General features: G+C 45.7%; 1 protein-coding gene across 3 annotated transcripts in view; it reads left to right on the forward strand.

The window, feature by feature from the left end:
• Window positions 1-7,288, forward strand: part of FAM81A (family with sequence similarity 81 member A) — a 77,675-nt gene extending 70,387 nt beyond the window's left edge. For 2 of the 3 annotated variants that reach the window (XM_072738648.1, XM_072738649.1), the window contains exons 9-10: window positions 1,901-6,245; window positions 6,623-7,288. In XM_072738648.1, coding sequence (XP_072594749.1) covers window positions 1,901-2,025 — 125 coding nt within the window. In that variant the 3' untranslated portion in view covers window positions 2,026-6,245; window positions 6,623-7,288. Of the gene's footprint in view, window positions 1-1,900 lie in introns of all 3 variants that reach the window. The other variant, XM_072738647.1, reaches the window with a different exon arrangement.
• The last annotated feature ends 14,225 nt before the right edge of the window (window positions 7,289-21,513 follow it).

The following is a 21,513-nucleotide window of genomic DNA, read 5'->3' on the forward strand; positions in this document are numbered from 1 at the left end:
GAGAGAGAAAGAGAGTGAGTGGGAGGGGCAGAGGGAGGAAATCTGGAGCAGACTCTGTCCTGAGCGTGGAGCCCGACTCAGCTTGATCCCATGACCTTGAGATCATGTCCTGAGCCGAAATCCAGAGTTGGACATTGAACCAACTGAGCTACCCAGGCACCCCTGAGAGAGAATTCTAAACTTGCTAGTGCAGACAAGACCGTTTAAACTTGTATATTAAAAACCCATAGAGGGGTTGCCTGGGTGGCTCAGCGGTTGAGCGTCTGCCTTTGGCTCAGGACGTGATCCCGGAATCCCAGGATCGAGTCCCACATCAGACTCCTTGCATGGAGCCTGCTTCTCCCTCTGTGTCTCTGCCTCTCTCTCTCTCTCTCTCTCTCTCTGTGTCTCTCATGAATAAATAAATAAAATCTTAAAAAAAATAAAACCCATAGAAATACAGAATAATATGAAATGCTTTTTTGATGGGGAATTTTTTCCTTTTTTTTTTTTTTTAAAGATTTTATTTATTTATTAGTGAGACACACAAACACACACACACACACACACACACACACAGAGAGAGAGAGAGAGAGAGAGAGGCAGAGACAGAGGCAGAGGGAGAAGCAGACTCCATGCAGGGAACCTGATGTGGGACTCGATCCCATGACTCGGGATCACGCCCTGGGCCAAAGGCAGACGCTCAACCACTGAGCCACCCAGGTGTCCCGGGAATTTTTTCCTTTTGTTTTGCTTTTTATCTTGAAAATATTTTAAATTTAGAAAAAGTATAACAGTCCAGAAACTCTATACATCTTTCATAGAGATTAACCAATTGTTAACATTTTGGAAATTTGCTTAATCTCATTGTGTGATAGGAGTGTATGTGTGTGTAAATATAATTTATTTTCCTAAATCATTTGACAGAAAGTTGAAGTCATGATGCTTTTTTACTCCCTTATTATTTCAATCTATATACCCTAGGGACAGTGAGATTCTCTTAAGTAACTGTAGTCCAGTGCAATATTGAGGAATATTTTTTTAGTACTCAATTTTCAACTTTCACTACTGTTTCCTTAATGCAGACCTTTCCTGGTCTAGGTTCTATCCCCAAACCATACATCATAGTTAGTTATCATGTTTCTTTATTTAGTATCTTTTTTTTTTTTTTTTTTTTAAGATTTTTATTAGGGATGCCTGGGTGGCTCAGTGGTTGAGGTCTGCCTTCAGCTCAGGGTGTGATCCCAGGTCTGGGATCAATCAGGCTCTCCACAGGGAGCCTGCTTCTCCCTCTTCCTGTGTCTCTGCCTCTCTCTGTGTGTCTCCCTGTGGAGAGCCTGATGTAAGACTTGATTCCAGAGCCCCGGGGGATCATGCCCTGAGCAGAAGGTACATGCTCAACTGCTAAGCCACCCAGGCGTCCCTATTTAGTGTCTTTTAATATGGATCAGTTCCTTGGTGCTGTTCCATCATTAAAGAACATAGGCCAGAGTTCTGTGGAATGTTGTGTCAGTTTGTGTCTGTCTGCTTCCTCTTACTAGATTCAGGTTGTGCATTTTGGACAGAAATGCCACAGAAGTGGCATGTCCCTCACTTATCGGGGATCCTTTCTCAGGGGTATGTGATGTTGGTTTCCAGGTATTGGTGACCCCTTGGTTAAAGTGGTAGCTGCCAGATTTCCCCACTGTAAGAGTTCCCTTCCCCCTTTGTAATCAAATAGTAATCTGCAGGGAGATAATCCAAAACTGTGTTAACTATCCTGTTCCCTCTCAAACTTTTACTCCAGTGAAGTTTCAGCATCTAGTGGTAACCTTTGCCCAAGTCAACTATTATTCTATGCAGTAGAATTTGACACAGCATTGTTTTTGTTTTTGTTTTTGTTTTTCATATTAACTCTGGTGAAATTTACCTCTTCCTAAAGGGTTTACAGCCATCTATGAAAGCATAGGATCCCTCAGGCAAGTTCTTGAAGCCAAGATGAAGTTGGACAAGGACCAGCTACTGAAGCAAATCCAGCAGATGCAGAAGCCAGAAGCTCCCCTGTGAAGGGAGCCAGGACCAGGACCTCAGAAGGGGTTTTGCCAGTGGGGCTAGAGCTGGATACCTCTGTAGCCAGGCTGTCACGGCATTCAGGATTGTTCTACTCATGGCGTGCATGTGCCAAGCAATGTTTTTTCATGGGTCTAAATGTTTACCTTGAGTCTCGAAAACACTTTCTTTAAAAGTATTAAGTACAATTTTTACTACTGTATTCCATTTCTCTAAATTCAATGGAATATCCTCCCTGCCCCTAGATTGGGAAAGGCTTCTATTCCCTTCATTTTATGAATGAAAAGACTTAACAACTTTCCTTCAATGCTTGACGCTCTAGCCAAGACTTTACTATTTTGAAAAATGTCATGGTGATTTTTTTTTTAATTAAGAAGCAAATGAATTGTCACAGGAATGTGTTGCTCCTCACCCTAAATTAAGAGAATGTCCTGGTAGATTAGAATTCAACCTTTTAGTCCATATTTGGATTTTATTACTGTTAATCTGTGCATTTCTTATATGGTTATCTTCTTGTAAATCTTCTGTCTTTTGTAGGGAGAAGGGATTTAACTTTTGGAACCCCCCACCCACGCACATACCATTTATGTAATGAAAATAGCTTCAAAATTGATAAAACTGCCATATACATTGCAAATTAAAATGGAAACTTAAGACAATTATCTAGATAATGCAAGGCACAATGTCTACATCAAACCACCTAGTTATACCAGGTTTTAATATTGAAAACTTTTTTCAATTATCCACAGCCTGTATAGTGATAGCCATATATTTAATAATGGAATGGTGGTTAATAGTCTGTTTATTGCACAATTAATTGTTTGTTAATCATAATAGGATGTGAGAATTTTTCAGGCTTTATGATCTCTTCTCTAAATGTTTCCAAAATTGGCACAAAGTGCTAACTAAGGTTTATATACACTTATTGTAACTGTATTCTTGTGCCTTGGTTTTACCACGTCAATGCACTGTATCCTATAAAAGTTTTACAGACAAAATAGAAGGCATGATAATACATCAGAATTATGATGTAAAAATGGGATCCTATGTAATTTTTAAATGTTCTAAAAATTTTATCACTGTTAAGACATTGATCATTCAGTATTATTAATGAAATAGAAATTCATACTTTTGTATGGACAGAGAATCAAATTGATATTGCATTTATAACATTGTCAAGAAACTTTCATTTTGAGCAGCTTTGTAGATGATGGGTGTTTTCTTTTCAATCGCCATATTTGATTAATCATTGAAAATTGGCACCAGTGAAATTGTTCACCTGTGTATGTACAAACCAATGGTGAGACACACTGTTCTAAACTGTGAGGGTGCCCAAGAAAAGGAAAACAATTCTTTAAAAATTAAAAAAAAAAATTGTTTTTTGTTTGCCAAGGACTCAGGAAAATTAAAGCATTTTCTATTTTTAGGATAAATCATAAATGAGATATATAACTGGCTATTACTGTTTACCCATTTAAAATATGCTGCTAAAGTATATAATATTTTACCTTCAATGGCTGGACACATTTTTTTTTTTTAATTTGGACCTGAGAAATCATATAAGGAATGTGTCATCCAACATATATTTCCTTATTTTGTCATAAATCTTTGCATCTCTATATAGGAAAACCATTTCCACTTAACAATGAAAAAACAAAGGTTCATGCTCTTTTCCAATCAGAAAGTGAATTTTTTTTTATGGCGGAGCAACCGCATTTAACCCAGTTTTCCCTGTTGAAGCACAAGCCACAGCACAGAGAGTTATGCCCCCTCCAGTGTCCTTCTCTGTGGTCTCATGAGGAGGAAGAACCAGCATATGGGACTCCTGGGGAGAGCGGGACAGCTGGACTCAGGTCAGGGGGTGACAGGAACAGGTGGCGGTTGGCTGTCCACTGAAATTGCTCAGGTGCTTCTGATGCTGCCAACCTGCTGTCATGAGCTCCAGCAGGGGTTCTCCACTCTGGCAACATGTTGGAGTCACCTGGGGAGTTCAGAAAGCTACCAGTGCCCAGGCTGTCCCCTTGACCAACGAAGCCAGAACCTCTGGGAGGTGGGACACAGGACAGGCATCAGTAGGTACCAGAGGCCCCAGGGGGATGTCAGAGGCTGCCGAGGTTGTAAGCCACTGAGCCTACAGAGTACTCTTATGACCAAAGTTTAAAAGAGGATCAGCTTCCACGTTCTTTCCTTTACCAGAAATTTGCAATAAAAAGAATAGAATTCCCAAATAAATGTGGCACATAATTTTTAAACTTAAAAGTATTTTAGTGTGAGGCAACCGCCTGGGAACTGGAAAGTCATGAGGAGCTGCTCCTTCTGTGGGTTTCCCAGGCTGCGGTGCCTTCTCACCTCTGGAATAATGCCAGCGAGCAGTTGCCAGTGTGTGCGCTGTGCACCTGTGCTGCTGCTAACCTGGTGTGTGTTCCCTTGTTTCACTGTAGCAACAAGTACTCGCTTCTCCATTTTACAGATGAGAAAAATGGGTCACCTAAAGGTTGGGCAACTTGCCCTCAAATCCTGCAGCTAATAAGTGGGATCCATGATTCACACCAGGCAGCCTACTTCCCCAGTCTGGGCAACCAGTATGCCACTGTCCTACCTCTAAAGAGGCATCCTTGCTTCCCATGTAACTGACTCATCAGGCCACCAACTGCAGCCCCCTCTCTACATGACCTTACAGCTCTACCATCTGAGTCCTTTTGCTTTTTAATGTCCCAGTTCCAAACACCTAAGAGAGGCACCTTAGTAGCTTCACTTGGGTCAGATGTCTTCCTCTGGTTTATCCAGAGGTAAGAGAGGTGGGGCCAGTTGGTGCCACAGGACTGTAGGGTCCCAGGCATTTCATGCCCTGTGCTTGGGCTGTCCTAGGCAGTGGACTGTGGTTCTGTGTATTGGGAGGTGAGTCATGTTGGGTGACTACAGAGCAGAACAGATGAATGATTCCTTCTAAACTCTGGTTATCCCACTTGGCTCTCAGTCTGAAAAAAACCCATAAACCACCTATGACATCCTGGAAACTCAGTGGTAACTATATGGAGTTCTTCTGTCACTGCCCTCTTCTAGCTGTGTTCCCTTAACCTTTCTGAATCTCTGTTTTCTCATCTGCAGAATGGAAATTATAATTGTTTAAAAGAGGCAGGTAGGTTATAATTTTTGAAATGCTGAAGTAGTTAATGTAATATTGGGTATTGAATGGTCAAATATAGGGTATGGAAGGGAAGATCCTGGTGGTATAACATAGCAAGTAAATGGGAGGGGTCCATGTTTTGGTTCAAAGCATCCTATTACCTGCTGGGATCATTTATGGGAAGTGACTCTAACCTCCAAGAAGGTATCTCAGCCTGAAACACAGAAGAGCAGTAGAGCCTGGATGAAGAGATAAGTAGCCAGGACCAGAATCAGGATAGTCCTTGAAAGTTGGGGAGCTCTGGGCAGATCCTCAGGCTAGTCAGGCTTATCTCGAGCAGGCGTGGCTTCCCCAGGACTGAGCCTAGGATGAGGTGCATCCACTGAGGGCCAGTGTTGAGAGGGCTGCAGTGGGTGGGATCAGACCCAGAAGGTAGAAGCAATGAATAAGCAAATGTGGTATATACATACAATGGAACACTATGGAATACTATAGCAAGGAAATCCTGACACGCATTACAGCATGGATGACTCTCGAGGGCATTTTGTTTAGTGAAATAAGCAAGTCACCGAAGGACAAATGTTGTATGATACCACTTATATGAAGAACATAGAAGAGTCAAATTCATAGAAACAGAGTAGTATGATAGTTGCCAGAAGCTTGGGGGTGAGGTGGGGAATGGGGAGCTAGTATCAAAAGGGGAGAGTTTCAGCTGGAGAAAAGGAAAAAGTTCTGAAGATGGATGGTGGTGATGGTTGCAAACAATGTGAATGAACTTAATGCACTTAATCTACTTAATGACACAATGTACCTTAATGTACTTAATGACACAGAACCATACGTTTAAAAAGGATTAAGGATGCCTGGGCAGTGCAGTTGGTTAAGTGTCCAACTCTTGGGTTCAGCCCAGGTTGTAATCTCAGGGTTGTGAGACCTAGCCCCGTATTGGGCTCTGTGCTCAGTGGGGAGTCTGCTTAAGACTCTCTCTCCCTCTCCCTCTGCCCTTCCCCTCTGTGTGCTCTCTCTCTCTCTAAAATAAATAAATCTTTTAAAAAATGGTTAAACTAGGGGTGCCTGGGTAGCTCAGTCGGTTAAACATCTGACTCTTGGTTTCGGCTCAGGTCGTGATCTCAGGGTCCAGGGATTGAGCCCCTTGAGACAGGCTCCGTACTCAGCAGGGAGTCTGCTTAAGACTCTCTCTCCCTTCCCTCTCCCTCTGCCCCTCCCCTCCAAATAAATCTTTAAAAAAAAGATATATGTACATTTTACTAGTTAACCATTTTTATTTAAAAAAATTTTAAAGACCATTTTAGAGAGAGAGAGCACATGTGTGAGTGGGGGGAGGGGAAAAAAGAGAGGGGGAGAGAGAGAGAGAGAGAGAGGCAGACTCCTGCTGAGCGCGGAGCCTGACACAGGGCTCGATCCCACGGCCCTGAGATCACGACCTGAGCCAAAATCAAGAGTCAGATGCTCAATGGACTGAGCCACCCAGGCACCCCAAAATGTACATATGTCTTACAAACAACAAAACAAAAGAAATGGATTTCTTAGCCTTCCAGTTGACCCTTCAGATGAGACTGCAGCCCTGGCAGCTTTACTGCACTCTCCTGAGAGATGTTAAACTAGAGGTGCCCAGCTAAGCCATGCCCACACGTCTGACCCAAAGAAACTGTGAGATGATAAGTATTTGTTGTTTGAAGTTGCTACATTTTGGGGTAATCTGTTTTATGTAGCAATAGAAAACTGATGCACTGGCACTGGGTAATTTTGACACAACTGTTTTGTGGAAATGCGTATTTCTTGTGCTACAAATGACATGTTCACATATATAATCTCATTTAATACATTTTCTGAGCAGGACATGATCTTAACAACTTATACTGAATGGCATATATACATTATCTCATTTAATCTTTGTAATTACCCTATTTGGTGTGTACTATTATTTCCATTTTGTGGATGGAGCAAAGAGGGAACAGTTGAATGTTGACTAATATTACAGTTGACTCTTGACCAACACAGATTTGAACTGCTAAGGCCCACTTACATGTGGATTTTTTTTTTTTTTATAAATACAGTACTGTAAATGTATTTTCTCTTATGGTTTTCTTAATAAAATTTTTTTCTAGCTTACTTTGTTTTTTTTTTTTTAAGGTTTTATTTATTTATTCATGAGAGACATACAGAGAGAGAGAGAGAGAGAGAGAGAGAGAGAGGCAGAGACACAGGCAGAGGGAGAAGCAGGTTCCATGCAGGGAGCCGGAATGTGGGACTCAATCCCAGGATTCCAGGACCATGCCCCTGGCCAAAGGCAGGCACCAAACCGCTGAGCCACCAGGGATCCCGCTTTGTTGTAAAAATATATAATGCATATAATTTACAAAATACGTGTTAATTGACTATGTTATCAGGAAGGCTTCTGGTCAACAGTAGGCTATTAGTAGTTAAGTTTTGGGGAGGTCAAAAGTTATACCCAGACTTCCGACTCTGTAGGGGTGTGGGGGATAGTTGTTGGTACCCCTAATCCCATGCATTGTTCAAGGGCCAGCTGTATATAGAAGTTGAACGTGAAACAAAGATCATATAGCTAATTAAGGGAGGAGCAGGGATTTGAATCCATATCTATCTGTCTTCAAAGTCTAAGCTGCCATTTTGCTTCAAGAAAGCCAACACCTACACATAAGGTGATTTCAATATCTAACAATTGTTCGGAGTCAGAATACTGTTTAGCTTAGTGCTTCTCAAAGTGTCCCCAGACCAGAAGCCTCACCGTTACCTGGGGACTTGTTAGAAATGTCAGCTATCAGCCCCATGCCAGACTTCCTGAATCCCCAACTAAGATGGGCTCAGCCTCAGGACTTTGACAACTCCTGCTGTTGATTCTAGTGCAAGTTAAATTTGAGACTTGCTGATATAGAAGTGACTGTAATACAGTAGCCCTTCACCCATTTAAATTTAAATATAATCACAATTAAATAAATTCCTTGGTTGCATTAGCCACATATCACGTGGCTTAAGAGCCACATGCGATTAGTGGTTATGATATCGTCCCATTCAAGTGTAGAACATTTCCTTTGCAGAAAGTTCTGACAGCCCTTGCTCTTTCAACTGACAGCTCTGATCAAACTCTGTACCTTTATCTGTCAGCCTAGAATGAGATTTGGACCTGGAACTTTCCTTCTGTCTTATCTCTACAATCTTGTGTCAGTTGTCCCTATTAGAACTTCGCAGGTCTTCATTTATAAGGTTTTGTCATACCTGCTGGTTCTGATGAGTAGATACTGCTCCTGGGAGCACTGTTTTGAGAAGGATGGGGAGGCTGGTGCCAGACTGCAGGGGAAGGGCCACAGTGTGCCTGCCAAGAGGCAAGGCTGTGTGTTGCATGTCTGCCAGGTTCACACCAGGAGCAAAGAGTTGTCGGCCAGGGGAACTCTTGGGTGATCCTCAGGCTCTCCAGTGAGACTCTTCAGGCTGGGATTAGGGGGAGGCAAAGTGACATTCATGTTGGAAAATTAAAAGGGACACCAAGAACGCTGTAATTAAGAAGTGTTAACACAATATATTTTTTAACACAATATTTTTAAGATCAAAATCAATGCAAAAAAATTTCAAACCTTAAGGACCAGATTCAACTATATTGTGCAGAGCCATTTTTGGAACCGAGGCCACACGGAAAGAAAACTGCTTCTAAGTACATGTTGCACGTAATTTTAAATGTTTGACATTTTGTGCATTGTGGATTTTTGTTGTCTTTAATATAGATTTAGCAATATTTCATTAACATATTGTCTCGATGACCGGATTTTGGCTGCTTCCCTCCTTACATTTAGCATTTGAAGAGCGTGCCCCACTCATCTCATCCTGATTGTTGCTCTGCCCAGATGTCTAGAAAGTTGGAGCTGAAGTCAGGGCTCAGTTACTGTCGTTAGCTTATCTCCAGCATCTCTGATTGCCTTGGATGGTCTCTCCTCACTTTTTGTCCCTAATTGCCACGCTTCGTTTAATTTTCCGACTCATGACTTCATTCTCCCTAGAACTAGGTTGGGACCCAAATAAAGCCAATACCTGACTCCTCTCTGAGACCCGAGGAAGGGCCTCCGGGGAGCGCAACTCTCAGGGATGCGCTGGCCTCTGCCGCCCTCGCGTGGACGGAATAGAAACTCCCGGGGAATCCGTTTGTGTAGGAAGAACGCACCGCCAAGGAGCGCCTCGGTGGAAACCCTTGCAGGTCACGGACCTCAATTCTCTTATTTTCTGGAACAGAAAACAGAGTGCCAGAGAAGTTAGAAGTGGGGTGGGCAGGGGACCATAACAGTGATTTAATACCAACTCTGCACTGGCTGGCCCTTGGCAGAAGGAAAACAGGCCAAGGTTTCCGCCTTTATGGGATTTTAAATCCAGCTTGAGGTGGGGATGGGGAGAGAAGGTAGGCAAGGAAGAAAATACCAAGTATGTCAGATGACGGTAAGAAGGTCAGATACCAACTGTGTCCGATGACAGCTTTGGAGGAAGATACAGCAAAAGCAAGGGTGGGGAGCCCCAGGAGGGGAGGTGCAGACCCAAACAGGATGGCCAGAAAAGGCCTTGCTTGCTGAGAAGCAGAGACCTGGTAGAAATAAGAGAGGGCCAGGCAGATACTTGCAGAAGAATTTACCTACATCTTGTCATTTCTAGAAAATAAAGCTAATTTAGGTGTTCAGGGTCCATCTAGCTGCCAGTGCTTTGTCCTTCCAGCTGCACAGTTAGTTAGTAAGGGCCTCCTGCCTCCTGCCATGAGAAACTCTGAACGTCTCAAGTGAACGTCACTTGGCTCCTCATTCCCACACCCTGGGTGACCAATTCCCTGGATTCAAGTCCCTGTTTGAAACACCCAGTGAGGTTTCTGCTTTCCTGAAAGGACCCCGACTAGTGTAATGCTTCAGGAGAGTGGACTGCGCCTGTGATTGTCATGCTTCGTACACACCTCATGCTCTTCCTCTGGTGCTGTGGGGCTCTTTGGAACTTCCTGGCTTGGGCTCTCCCATAAACCAACACCACCCCTACTGATGTTTTTTGAATATGCCCCACATTGTGCTAGGCACCGATCCCCATAGTCACCAAGAAGTCTCAGATGGGGCAGCCCCTTTGTTCTTGCCCCAGGCCCCCGCTGGTCTATCAGCACCTCCAGGCCCTCAGTCGGGCCTTCTAGAATCTGACCAGGAACTCCCATCTCAATAAAGTTGTCATTAAAAAAAAAAAAAAACAAAACCAAACACTCAAAGAGGGACATCTGGGTTGCTCAGTGGTTGAGCATCTTTGGCTCAGGTTGTAATTCTGGGGTCCTGGGATCGAGTCCCACATCAGGTTTCCTTCACGGAGCCTGCTTCTCCCTCTGCCTGTGTCTCTGCCTCTCTCTCTCCCTGTCTCTCATGAATAAATAAATAGAAAAAAGACACTCAAAGAAATAAAAAGCTCCCATTTAAAAATGTAATAATGCATGTGTAGTCTGGCCATTGGGTTCAAAACACAAGTGGGCTGGGGTAGACATCTGGCCAACCTCCTCTTTCTTTTAGGTGACAACGTCCGGTTTCTCTGGAGAACTAGCCTCTTCCCAGTGGTCATGTTGGGAGTGGTAGTTACAAGGCCTCTCCTCCCACGAAGGGGCAAACAACCCCAGTTCAGATTGTGGCCTGGAAATCCTAACCCCGAATCTAACGGTGCACGAAGCTCTAAGGACTGTGTCACTTGAGAGTTTCCAGCTGACGTCCCTGGAACTGGCCCCATCCCTGTGCTTAGTTTTGGGCACTGCCTCCTAACAGGCTTCTCTTCTGCCTGGGTTAAGCCAGAATGGGTTAAACAGGAGTCACTAACAAAGGGTCAATGTGGCTGATACAATGAGTCAATGTGGCTTAGCAGTGGCTCCTTCCAAATATCCAGAACTTTTAGCATCAATGTTAGTAACAGCAACTAACCGGTGCTGAGCGCTTCCATGGGGCTGGTGCCATGCTGAGAACTAGATCTGCTTTCTCTCATTTAACTCAACCCTCACCATGACTTTAGGAGGTAGATACTATCTCGGCTCCATTCTACACAAGAGGGAATAAGGAAGAGAAATTAGGTAAATTTTCTGAGGCCCTCTAGCTAATAAGCATGAGAATCAGGATTTGAATCTGGATTCACCTGACTCCAAAATAGAGCTGCTAACCACTGCTCTGTAGTGCGTCCAAAGGAGCCAGCATTGTGGGTGGTTGCCCAGAGCAAAGGGGAGCTCCAGCCATGACCCGAGGAGCTGAAGATGATGACACATCCTTGCCTTTCTCTGGCAGCGATCTCAAGGGTAAGCCTACACTTTATTTATTTATTTAAAGATTATATTTGTTTATTCATGAGAGACACAGGCAGAGGGAGAAGCAGGCTCCATGCAGGGAGCCCGGTGTGGGACTCGATCCTGGGTCACCAGGATCACATGCTCAACCACTGAGCAACCCAGGCGTCCCTAAGCCTACACTTTAAATGCTCTGTGGCAGGGCTCTTGACCCTGGCTGCATAATGCCATCACCTGAGGAGCTTTAAAACTACTGATGCCTGGGGGCACCTGGGTGGCTCAGTCCTTTAAGCCTCCAACTCTTGGTTTCAGCTCAGGTCAAGATCTCAGGTTCAGGAGACTGAGCCCCGCCCAGGGCTCTGTGCTCAGCAGGGAGTCTGCTTCAGATTCTTTCCCTCTGCCCCTCTCCCTACCCCTGCTCTCCCTCTCTCTCTCTCCCTCTCTCTCATAATAAATATATCTTTAGGAAAAACAAAAATAAAACCAAACACTGTTGATGCCTGGATCCCATCCTCTGATATAATTTTGGTCTGGGGGTGCTGCTGGGTCGTGGGTTTTCTAATCTCCCAGGTGTTTCTAATATGCAGCCATGGTTGCCAGCTTGTTTTTCTAACTTTAGTGGGGGGATACTGGGGCGCCTCGATGGTTCAGTCGGTTAAGCATCTGCCTTTGGCTCATGACCCTGGAGTGCTGGGATTGAGCTCCGCAAACTCCCTGCGCAGCGGGGAGTCTGCAGCTCCCTCTGCCCCTCCACTCTGCTCATGCACACTCTCTCTCTGAAATAAATACAATCTTAAAAAAAAATAAAATAAAGAGGCATATTCTAAACCCATGGATGCTGTTAAAATGCAGATTCTGATTCGGGCTGTCTGGATGGGGCCCAGGAGTCACGTTTCTAATAAGCTGGAGGTGATTCCGAGTAGAGAGTCCTTCCCAAGTGGAAGTCTTACTAGTCAACGTGGTGGCCAGCATCATCTGGAGCTTGTTAGAAACTTGGACTCCTGGGCCCTGCCCAGACCTGAGTGGGAAGGATGAGAGCCCAGGTGATGTTTATGCACATTACGGTGTGAAAAGCACTGTGAGCCCAGTGCAGATTTAAAGGAGTGCAGGTAGGCCTGTAAGGGGACTCAAAGCTGAAGCATCTGAGCAGCATGGAGGGATTGGAGATGTTTAGCTGGGATAAGAAAAAGAAAGAGGCAGGTGAGTGCCTTAGACCTTGGGAGGGCAACCCCAAGGAAGGGGTGGGGGTGGGGACTGGCTTTCTGTGTCCCAAAGGATAAGCTAGTGGCTCAGGAGGACTCATGTCTGTCCATCGTGATGGCTGGTCCCTCTGGGCGATGCTTCTAGTCTTGTCGAGGATGTGCTTCCCTGAATTATGCAGAAGGATTCAAGTGTTGTAGAGCCGATGGCTCATAAGTTCCTTTGTGACCCTGACATTCGGAGTTCTCCAGTTGAAGTGGCAGGACCATCGGGTCACCGGGGGGGCCTAGTCAGCACCTGTGGAGTTGAGACATGTTTTGAGGTACAAGTATATGGTCTTGGATCAAAGCTGACAAAAACTAACCTAATATGGGGAGATGCCCACAAAAGGGAGACTTGCATCTTGTGCAAGGGTGCATGGGAGATTTTTGGAAGCCCCCAAATCCAGCAGCGGCAACCCCGAAGTTCTCAGGCCCAAAGCTTCCTTGTATGTCCTGCCGTGATTGGATATGAGGTAGTCAGGTGTGGGCAGGAGACAGGTGGGCAATGAGGAGCCGAAAAACCAGTGCTGAGGCTGAGAACCGGGGGGAGGGTTGCAGGAGGGGGTTTAGCCTGTGCCAGCCAGAGAAGAGGGGCTCAGCTCCGGATTGCCTGGTGCTGGCCCTTTAGACAGAAGCAATTCTGGAAAGGGCAGGGGCAACAGTAGCCTCTTGACTATCTTGTGTGGAAGGACTAGGGTCCAATTCTTTCAAGCACGAGGGCTCACTGTGAGGACGCATGCCTCTGGATTTCGGAGGAGCTGAGGGACCCCACCCAGGGCGCGTGCTGGCGTGAGGAGGTCTGGGCCCAGGTGCTCTGCAGGTGGAGCATGACTTGTTAGAGCTTCCTGCTTGGGCTTCCTTTTGCACAGCTCTGTTCCCCTCTGTGTCTGTATGTCTGTCTTTTGTGCCAGTTGGCTCTCCAGACTCTCCAGCTTCCACCATGCTGCGGCATGCCCCGACCCTCAGAGTCCAGGGACCGTGGCCTCATTCCTAGCTTCCCTAGACCAGATGGAGACCTTTGGCAGGTCACGTCCTTTCAACCCGAACAGACTTGGCTTCCATATCAAACACCTGGGAAAACTTTTTTTTTCCTTGATCTTTCTGGAAGCACACAGTCCTCTCAGGCAACCTTGTATTTTCTTTATTATTTAGTAGAGTTCTTTATTATTTTTATTTTATTTCTTTATTATTTAGTAGTATTCTTTCTTATTTGGTAGAGTGCGACATTCAGAGAGACAGTTGTGTGGGGTTTCCAGGAGCCGAAATTCGGGAGCAGTGAGCTGGGCTGGGCCTCAGGGGCCTTCTTGCCTCCTGTGCTTTGGGGGAAGGGCAGTGCATGGAGGGCTGTGGGGGGCAGGTTTCTTGGGCCTTACCTGGGACAGGGCTGCTTCAGACCCCATTAGCCAGCACCCAAGGCAAGTCAGGCGGAGAAGCAGTCATACGTGCAGGAGCAATGGAGGGGCGTGTGCCTGGGGACTGGCCGTGGTTTCCTGCTTGGGAGGAGCTGGGGGGGGGGGGGGGGCCAAGGCAGCCAACATAAATGGACTCCCTGTTGTGAAACGTGCTATGTCCCTCACAGTTATAATTTCACTAATCCTCCTAAAATGTGAAATTTTTAGAGGAGAGAAACTGACTCCCAGAGATGTGAGTGGCCCTAGGTTAGGCACCCAGGGAGAGGGGGAGGTGGGGTCCTGGGAGCCCTCTTCCACCTCACCTGGGTGCCCTCACAGCTCCTCGGGCCCTCTGCAGCCGGGGGGTGGGGGGGGTGGTGGTGGGGGGGGTGGTGGGGGTGGTGGTTTACTTGTGTTCAGGTGGCTCAGGTGGCAGTTACACAGGGAACTGTTCCCTTTCAGGTAAGACAAAGGGGCTATTGTTCTCTCAGGCCCATGACCAACTCAGGCTCTCTGGCTTTTACTCCAATTTTTTTTTTTTTTTTTAACTGGTTCTTTTAATCCTAGGAAGCCGGTCTTTGCTTTAAGTTACCTTCCAGTTTGTTTTATGGCTCCTTTGTCTTGGAGGGCTCACCAGGAAGTAATTTTGCTCCAAGTATTCCAAAGATGCACCCCTCCATTTTTTTTTTTTTTTTTAAGAGATGAAAGTTGCCTTGTGCCTGCCACTTGAACATTTTCCAGCCAACAGTTTGTGGTTGGAGGGGTGAGGGCTTTCCCCCTTCCCCTCTGAAGGGGCGGAGTCCCTGTCTCCACCGGGATCATTTTTTGGCCTGGTTCTTCGGTTCACGCTCTCAGCTCTGCTGACCACTAAATCCCACAGGCTCGCCCTGAGCGCACCTACTACTAATAGGCCAGTGATACCACCACAAAGTCTGGAAGCCACCATATTTATAGGAAACTTCTTGAAGAAGCTACTGTTTTTCTAAATCAGGGGGTGATTGTAATGGTCTGTTAGCTGATCTCCAGTGAGTCCGAGCAGGCAACATCCTTACGTGATGTCCTGTTACCCCTCAAATCCCTCCAGTGGCTTCCTCTGAAATACCTGCAATGATCTAGCAGATCCTGTGTTTTGTGCCCTGCCCTTTTACTGTTTCTTCTCTCTTTAGAGCTCACCTGTGCCTTTTCCTCTGCTCACGTTTGGTTGTGTGCTGGTCCTCTGAGGCAATCCCCTCCCTACCTCAGGGCCTTTGTACTTGCTTTTCCCCTAGAGAGCCACAGCTTTCTCTTTTTCTGGTGCTTATTCAAATGTGATCTTCCTTAGGCACTTTCCTGGCAATTCCATACATTTTTCCTCTCTCTGGCCCTTCCTCCCTTTTTTATTTTCAGTATCCCTGACCCTTCTGATGGATCACTTGTTATCTGTTGCCTATTGATTTCCACGAGGATTTAAGCTTCCTGAGGCAGGTTATTTGCTTACTTGTAGAGAAGAGTGCCAAACTAAAAGTGCTCGAAAATATCTACTGGATGAGTAGATGAATGACCGAGTCTCTAAGGCAATGCCTTTGGGGCCAGTTAGGCAAAATAAATATATGAAGCCACTGGAGGAGAAGTCAATAGAGGGTGGGGAATTGAAGCCCCAGGCCCCTCCTAAAGGCTTTAACTTTAAAACCACAGTGATGACAATCAAAATAGTCCTCCCTGCACCACCACCCCCACCCCAACTGAACCCCTCTCTGGGCTTAAGGCTTGGTGGCCAGACTAGGAGGTGCTCTGGAGCCCAGACTTGCTAGAATTGCGGTTAACAGCATGGAGAGATGGCCATGGTTTTCCTTGAGTTATCTTCTGGCTATTTCTGTGAAACTGTCATTTTGTCCATTCTAAAGACCTTGCTGAGGGGTGCCTCGGGGCTTAGCTGGTTGAGTTAGTGACTCTAGGTTTGAGCTCAGGTCATGGGCTCAGGGTCTTGAGATGGAGCCCCATGTCAGGCTCCATGCTCAGTGAGGAGTCTGCTCGACTCTCCCTCTCCCCCTCAGCTCCCCTCCCCCAACCCCCCCCCCCCCAACAACCCCTCGGGTTCCCCTACCTCCAATAGGTAAAATCTTAAGAACAAAACAAAAGCTTGTTGAGACTTCATTCATTCATTACATACCTGTAGAAAATTTTCTCCTGTCGGGTATGTTTCCCAAGGCATTTTATTTTTTGAATCAGACCCTGGGATTCATGTTACTCTGTGGGGGTTTCTTTTTTTTTCTTCCAGTTAGAAGATTTTTTTTTTAAGATTTTGTTTATTCATGAGAGACACACACACACAGAGGCAGAGACACAGGCAGAGGGAGAAGCAGGCTCCATGCAGGGAGCCTGATGTGGGACTCGATCCCAGGACTCCAGGACCATGCCCTGGGCCAAAGGCAGGCGCTAAACCGCTGAGCCACCCAGGGATCTCCAGTTAGAAGATTTAGAATTGGATTTGTAACCATTTTATTAAAGGCCTAAGACTTCCTGGTATGCGTTCTGGATTCCATCATTTGTCTTGTCCTTCCTATTCCTTTGCTGATGCTTTCTTACTCATCCCTAGTTTTTGTTACTTTAGTATACTTTATATACTAATTCTTTTAAGGAAATGCATGGGTGGAGGTAAATAAATGAACACTAACTTAGGCTTCCCGAAATTTAACACCTCCAGAAGAAATAGAAGAGTTTCCCCCTGCACCCCCACCCCAACCAACACCTTCCAACTGGAGACTGGGAGAGGACTACATTTGAGATCTAACAGGGGAGGGGAAATTAGAGGTTACAGAGGAGGTCTGATCTTCTAGAATAGTAAGATTTGGAATTTAATTCTTCAGGAGTGATTTCATCCAGCTCTAGAAGATCAGGCCTCAAGCAATACAAAGAGCATCCCGCACTGACCTGGCCAAACACAAGCACTGTGTACAGGTATGTTAAAGGAAGTGCAGCTTCTCCTACTTGGGTGTCAGAGGTGTCTAAGGGTCCTTTCTCCTGCTCACGGTGTGCTCATGACTCTCACAAGGGTGGGGGTCCTGCCCCGCAGTGACCAACTCTACTACACCAGCAAGACAGTCACTCATTGACTTATTGGTCCTCCCACTGTCCCCTTCTCAGGGGCTTCCTATTTGTCGTCTGGACAGATATGAGCAGAGTCCTGAGCCACGAGCTGGGTGAGCAGAGCTGTGAAGCTCCCAGCAACCCTGGCACTAGGGCTGGAACCCCAGTGGCATCCTCAGAGGAGAGGTGAAATCTATGTCTAATCTGATTCCATCTACTCAGGGAATGCATCCTGTTTCCCACCCTGGAAAAATGACTATACCCAGAGTAATGTTGAACTTCACTTGCTTTATCCTACTATCTATCCTACCGCTTGTATCCATTCTGTGTTCACGTGTTGCAAGAATGCTCCCTCGTCTCCCTCTGGGAGAGCTATAATGCTAAACCTTGTAAGACCTTGTATGACTGTTGGAAGCTCTTTATGACAATTAGTGAAGGTATGACTCATGCCTAAACTTTTTTTTTTAAAGACCCATTTATTCAGCATCATGATCAGACTATTACATTTAGCAATCAACAGCATGGGTGCCAAAAAAAAAAAAATCTACATTAAAACCCTTTGTTGGAATGCTTTACACTTTCCACAGAACAGAAACTAAAATAACCTGTTATACAATTAGTCACAAATACAGTCCTTGAGTTTTTTGCCCATACATATGAGTATTGTCTAAAACCTGTCTTCTTTGTAGCAGCTAGGCCCTGCCACCACTGTGCTTGGCTGAGTTCACAAATCTGTTGTAACCTGTAGCTTCCCTGTCACTTCTCTGGCTCTCCTCTCCTGCTAAGCTTTGTTTCCTGCAGTAATTAAAACCTTCTGCCACTGCCATAGCTGCTGCTGCTGCTGGAACCGCCATAGCCACCTTGGTTTTGTGGCTTGGTAAAGTATTGGTCTCCACCACCATAGGGGCCAGAGCTTCTGCCTACAAAATTTCCTCCTTTCATGGGTCCAAAATTTGAGGATTGATTGTTGTAATTGCCAAAATCGTTATAGCTTCCGCCACCTCCAAAGTTGCTTCCACTACCACCGCCATAGCCGCCTCCGCCTCCTCCGTTGTTATAGCTGTCATAGCTGCCACTCCCGCCATAGCCACTGCCCTGGTTTCCATAACCCTGTCCACCACTTCCATAGCCTCTGCTTCCTCCAGAGTAACCAGGGCCGCCGCCTCCATAACCACCGTCATTACCAAATCCGTTATAGCCATCCCTACTGCCACCGTATCCACCACCACCTCGACTGCCACTGAAGCCACCTCGACCACTGAAGTTCCCTCCACGACCAAAGGTGTCATTCCACCAACACCACCTCCATGACCACCACCGAAGTTTCCAGAACCACTCCGGCCTCTTTGGCTGGACGAAGCACTAGCCATCTCTTGCTTCGATAGGGCTTTCCTTACTTCACAGTTGAGGCCATTCACAGGATGGGATTTTTGAATGACAATCTTGTCTACAGAGTCGTGGTCGTCAAAGGTCACAAAAGCAAAACCTCTCTTTTTGCCACTGCCTCGGTCAGTCATGATCTCAATCACTTCAATGTTCCCCATACTGTTCAAAATAATCTCTTAGATGATGTTCTTCAGTGTCTTCTTTAATGCCACCGACAAAAATCTTTTTCACAGTTAAGTGGGCACCGGGTCTTTGAGAATCTTCTGGGGAGACAGCCCTCTTTGGTTCCACGACTCTCCCGTCCACCTTGTGCGGCCTTGCGTCCATGGCCGCGTCCACCTCCTCCACGGTGGCGGACGTGATGAACCCAAAGCCTCTGGAGCGCTTGGTGTTGGGGTCTCTCATTACCACACAGTCTGTAAGTGTCCCCCATTGCTCAAAATGGCTCCTCAGACTCTCATGGGTTGTTTCGAAGCTCAAACCTCCGATGAAGAGCTGCCGCAGCTGCTCGGGCTCTCCGGGAGACTCTGCCTTAGACATGACGTTGGTGGGAGAGGAGACTTTAACGATGCTTACTCGGTGGCATCCAGGGGCAGAAAAGCCTAAACTCTTGTTTAAGTGATTGTCCCTTCTGGCTGGTTCTCTTCCTGCTTTCATTACATGCACACTCCTCCAATACTAAAAAGTATCTTCCAAAAGTGGGTGGCCCACCTGCTGTGGGGCTGAGAACAAATGGTCAAGAAAGAAAGCTTGGGACTTTTTCAGTGCAGAAAGGTGCTTCTCTTATATAACATGGGGATAGGACCTGTGAGCAGAAAGAGCTGCACTAGGATTGTGAGGAGTGACCGCAACTGTATATACTTTTTATGAGTGGGAGTTAGGGATAGTGTGAATCTTTAAGGAATTTGGAAGCAAGGCTTCCAGGACCTTGAGGGGCTAGCTGCTGTTAAGATAATCAACATATGTTTGAAAGATGATGGCTCGCTTATATCTTGGGTGAGGGTGTTCACAGTTGTCAGAGGGAAGTAACTAACCAGAGCAAAGCATGGTGGTGAACATGAAAGGGCGTCCTGTGGGAGCTGTAAGTGTTAGAATCTGGATACCTCAAGAATCCTACAGGAATCCTTGAAGACTACAACCCACAACAAAGTCTAGTCTTTCTTTTTCTACCATCACACCTCCCTACCTTTTCTTTGGGCAGGTATCTAAGTGAACTAGTTTAACTCAGTATCCCATCTCCTGGGGGCCAGAATTCTATAAATATTTATCTAGCACCTTCTAGGTGCCACATACTGTTGTCGGGCCTGGGGATACAGCAGTGAACAAAATGAAGTTTCTCTGTTCCCATGGAGGAATAAATAAGATCTATAGTGAAGAGGACTATGGAGATAAATAAACCAAGAAAGGGGAATAGAGTGTGTGTGTGTGTGTGTGTGTGTGTGTGTGTGTGTGTGTATATAATATGAAAGTGGAGTGGGGGGAATCCCTGGGTGGCTCAGCGGTTTAGTGCCTGCCTTCCACCCAGGGTGTGATCCTGGAGTCCCGGGATCAAGTCCCACATCGGGCTCCCTGCACGGAACCTGCTTCTCCCTCTGCCTGTGTCTCTGCCCTTCTCTCTGTGTCTCTCATGAATAAATAAATAAAATCTTTTTTTTTTTTTAAAAAAAGTGGGTGACCAGCAAAGTTTCCCCTGAGAAGGTGACTTTTCAATAATGCCCTGAAGCAGTGAGCCACTCAGGTAAGTGAGGATGAGGTTCAGGTCATGGAATGAGCATGTACAGAGGCCCTGGGGGAGCCAGGTGTTAGTGTCCCACGTGTGGCTCCCAAGGAGGGCAAAGAAGTGTGCTGAGGGCTGTTGGCAGAGGCAGGTTCCATAAGGCCTTATTGGGCCTTGTAAGGAATTTGGCTTTGGCTGAGTTGGCAGCTGTTAGAAAGTCATGAGGGACGTATCTGGTTTACATTTTTGCCTGTTCCCTGTAACTGCTGTAGAAAGAACAGCCAGGGTCAAGATTAGAAGAAGGAGCCCCATTAGATGGTGGTGTGGTCTTAGGATGATCCTACAGAGGAGTCAGCCAAGCTCTCTGTGGCCTGCATGGCATCCTTGGACTGCGGCTAGTCTGCTGTTTCAAACTATCAAAAATATGAAAGATGAAAGTTCTAAATTGGGCTGTTCTCATTTAATTTTAGAATAGAGTTCAATAAAAAAAAGTTCAATAAATGGTGCTATTCAGAATGATAAAAGGACTATCAGTGAATTGTGTTCTATTCTGCAGAAGTGTCTTATACAGACTTTTTTTTCCTTTCTTTTTACTACTTAATTTTCAACTAACTCATCAGTTAGATACCATTATCCATTTTAAGTTACATTTTAAGTAAAGTAACACACAAGATAAGCTACAAATCAGGCTGAACCACATGGTATGAAAAGGCAAGACAAGGCTCTTGCTCTTCTCTGCCTTGTCTCTGAGTCCATGTGTAAGGCCCCTAGCACATAAGAGCATAGAATTCCTATCCTCTACCCAAGCAGGATCAACACAACACATTTTGTTCTGTGACTATTTTCTTTCACTAACTGATGGATTCTTGGTGCCCTTTCCATACTCCTACATAGGGTCTATCCCCAGTCTTTTTATTGTCTACATTAATTCCAAGGTATGGATGTGTCCCACTTATTTAAAAAAAATTTATCTTTAATCTCTACACCCAACATGGGGCTTGAACTCACAACCCCCTAGATCAAGAGCCAGCCAGGCGCCCCTGGTTCTATCCTATTTTAAATAAGATCTGAATCTTGGAAGATAGGGAGATTTATAAATGAGAACTCCAGAGAGAGTACAGCGGTAAATACTAGATCCAGGTCCTTTGACTCCATTCTTATTTCTTCATTAAGGATGGCAATTCAGGAATAGCATTAATGCATGGAAGTGGAAAGGTGGCGGGAGAATTTGGGGATGGTGAGAAGCACAGTGG

The sequence above is a fragment of the Vulpes vulpes genome, chromosome 15 (assembly GCF_048418805.1).
Source record: "Vulpes vulpes isolate BD-2025 chromosome 15, VulVul3, whole genome shotgun sequence".
NCBI lineage: Eukaryota > Metazoa > Chordata > Mammalia > Carnivora > Canidae > Vulpes > Vulpes vulpes.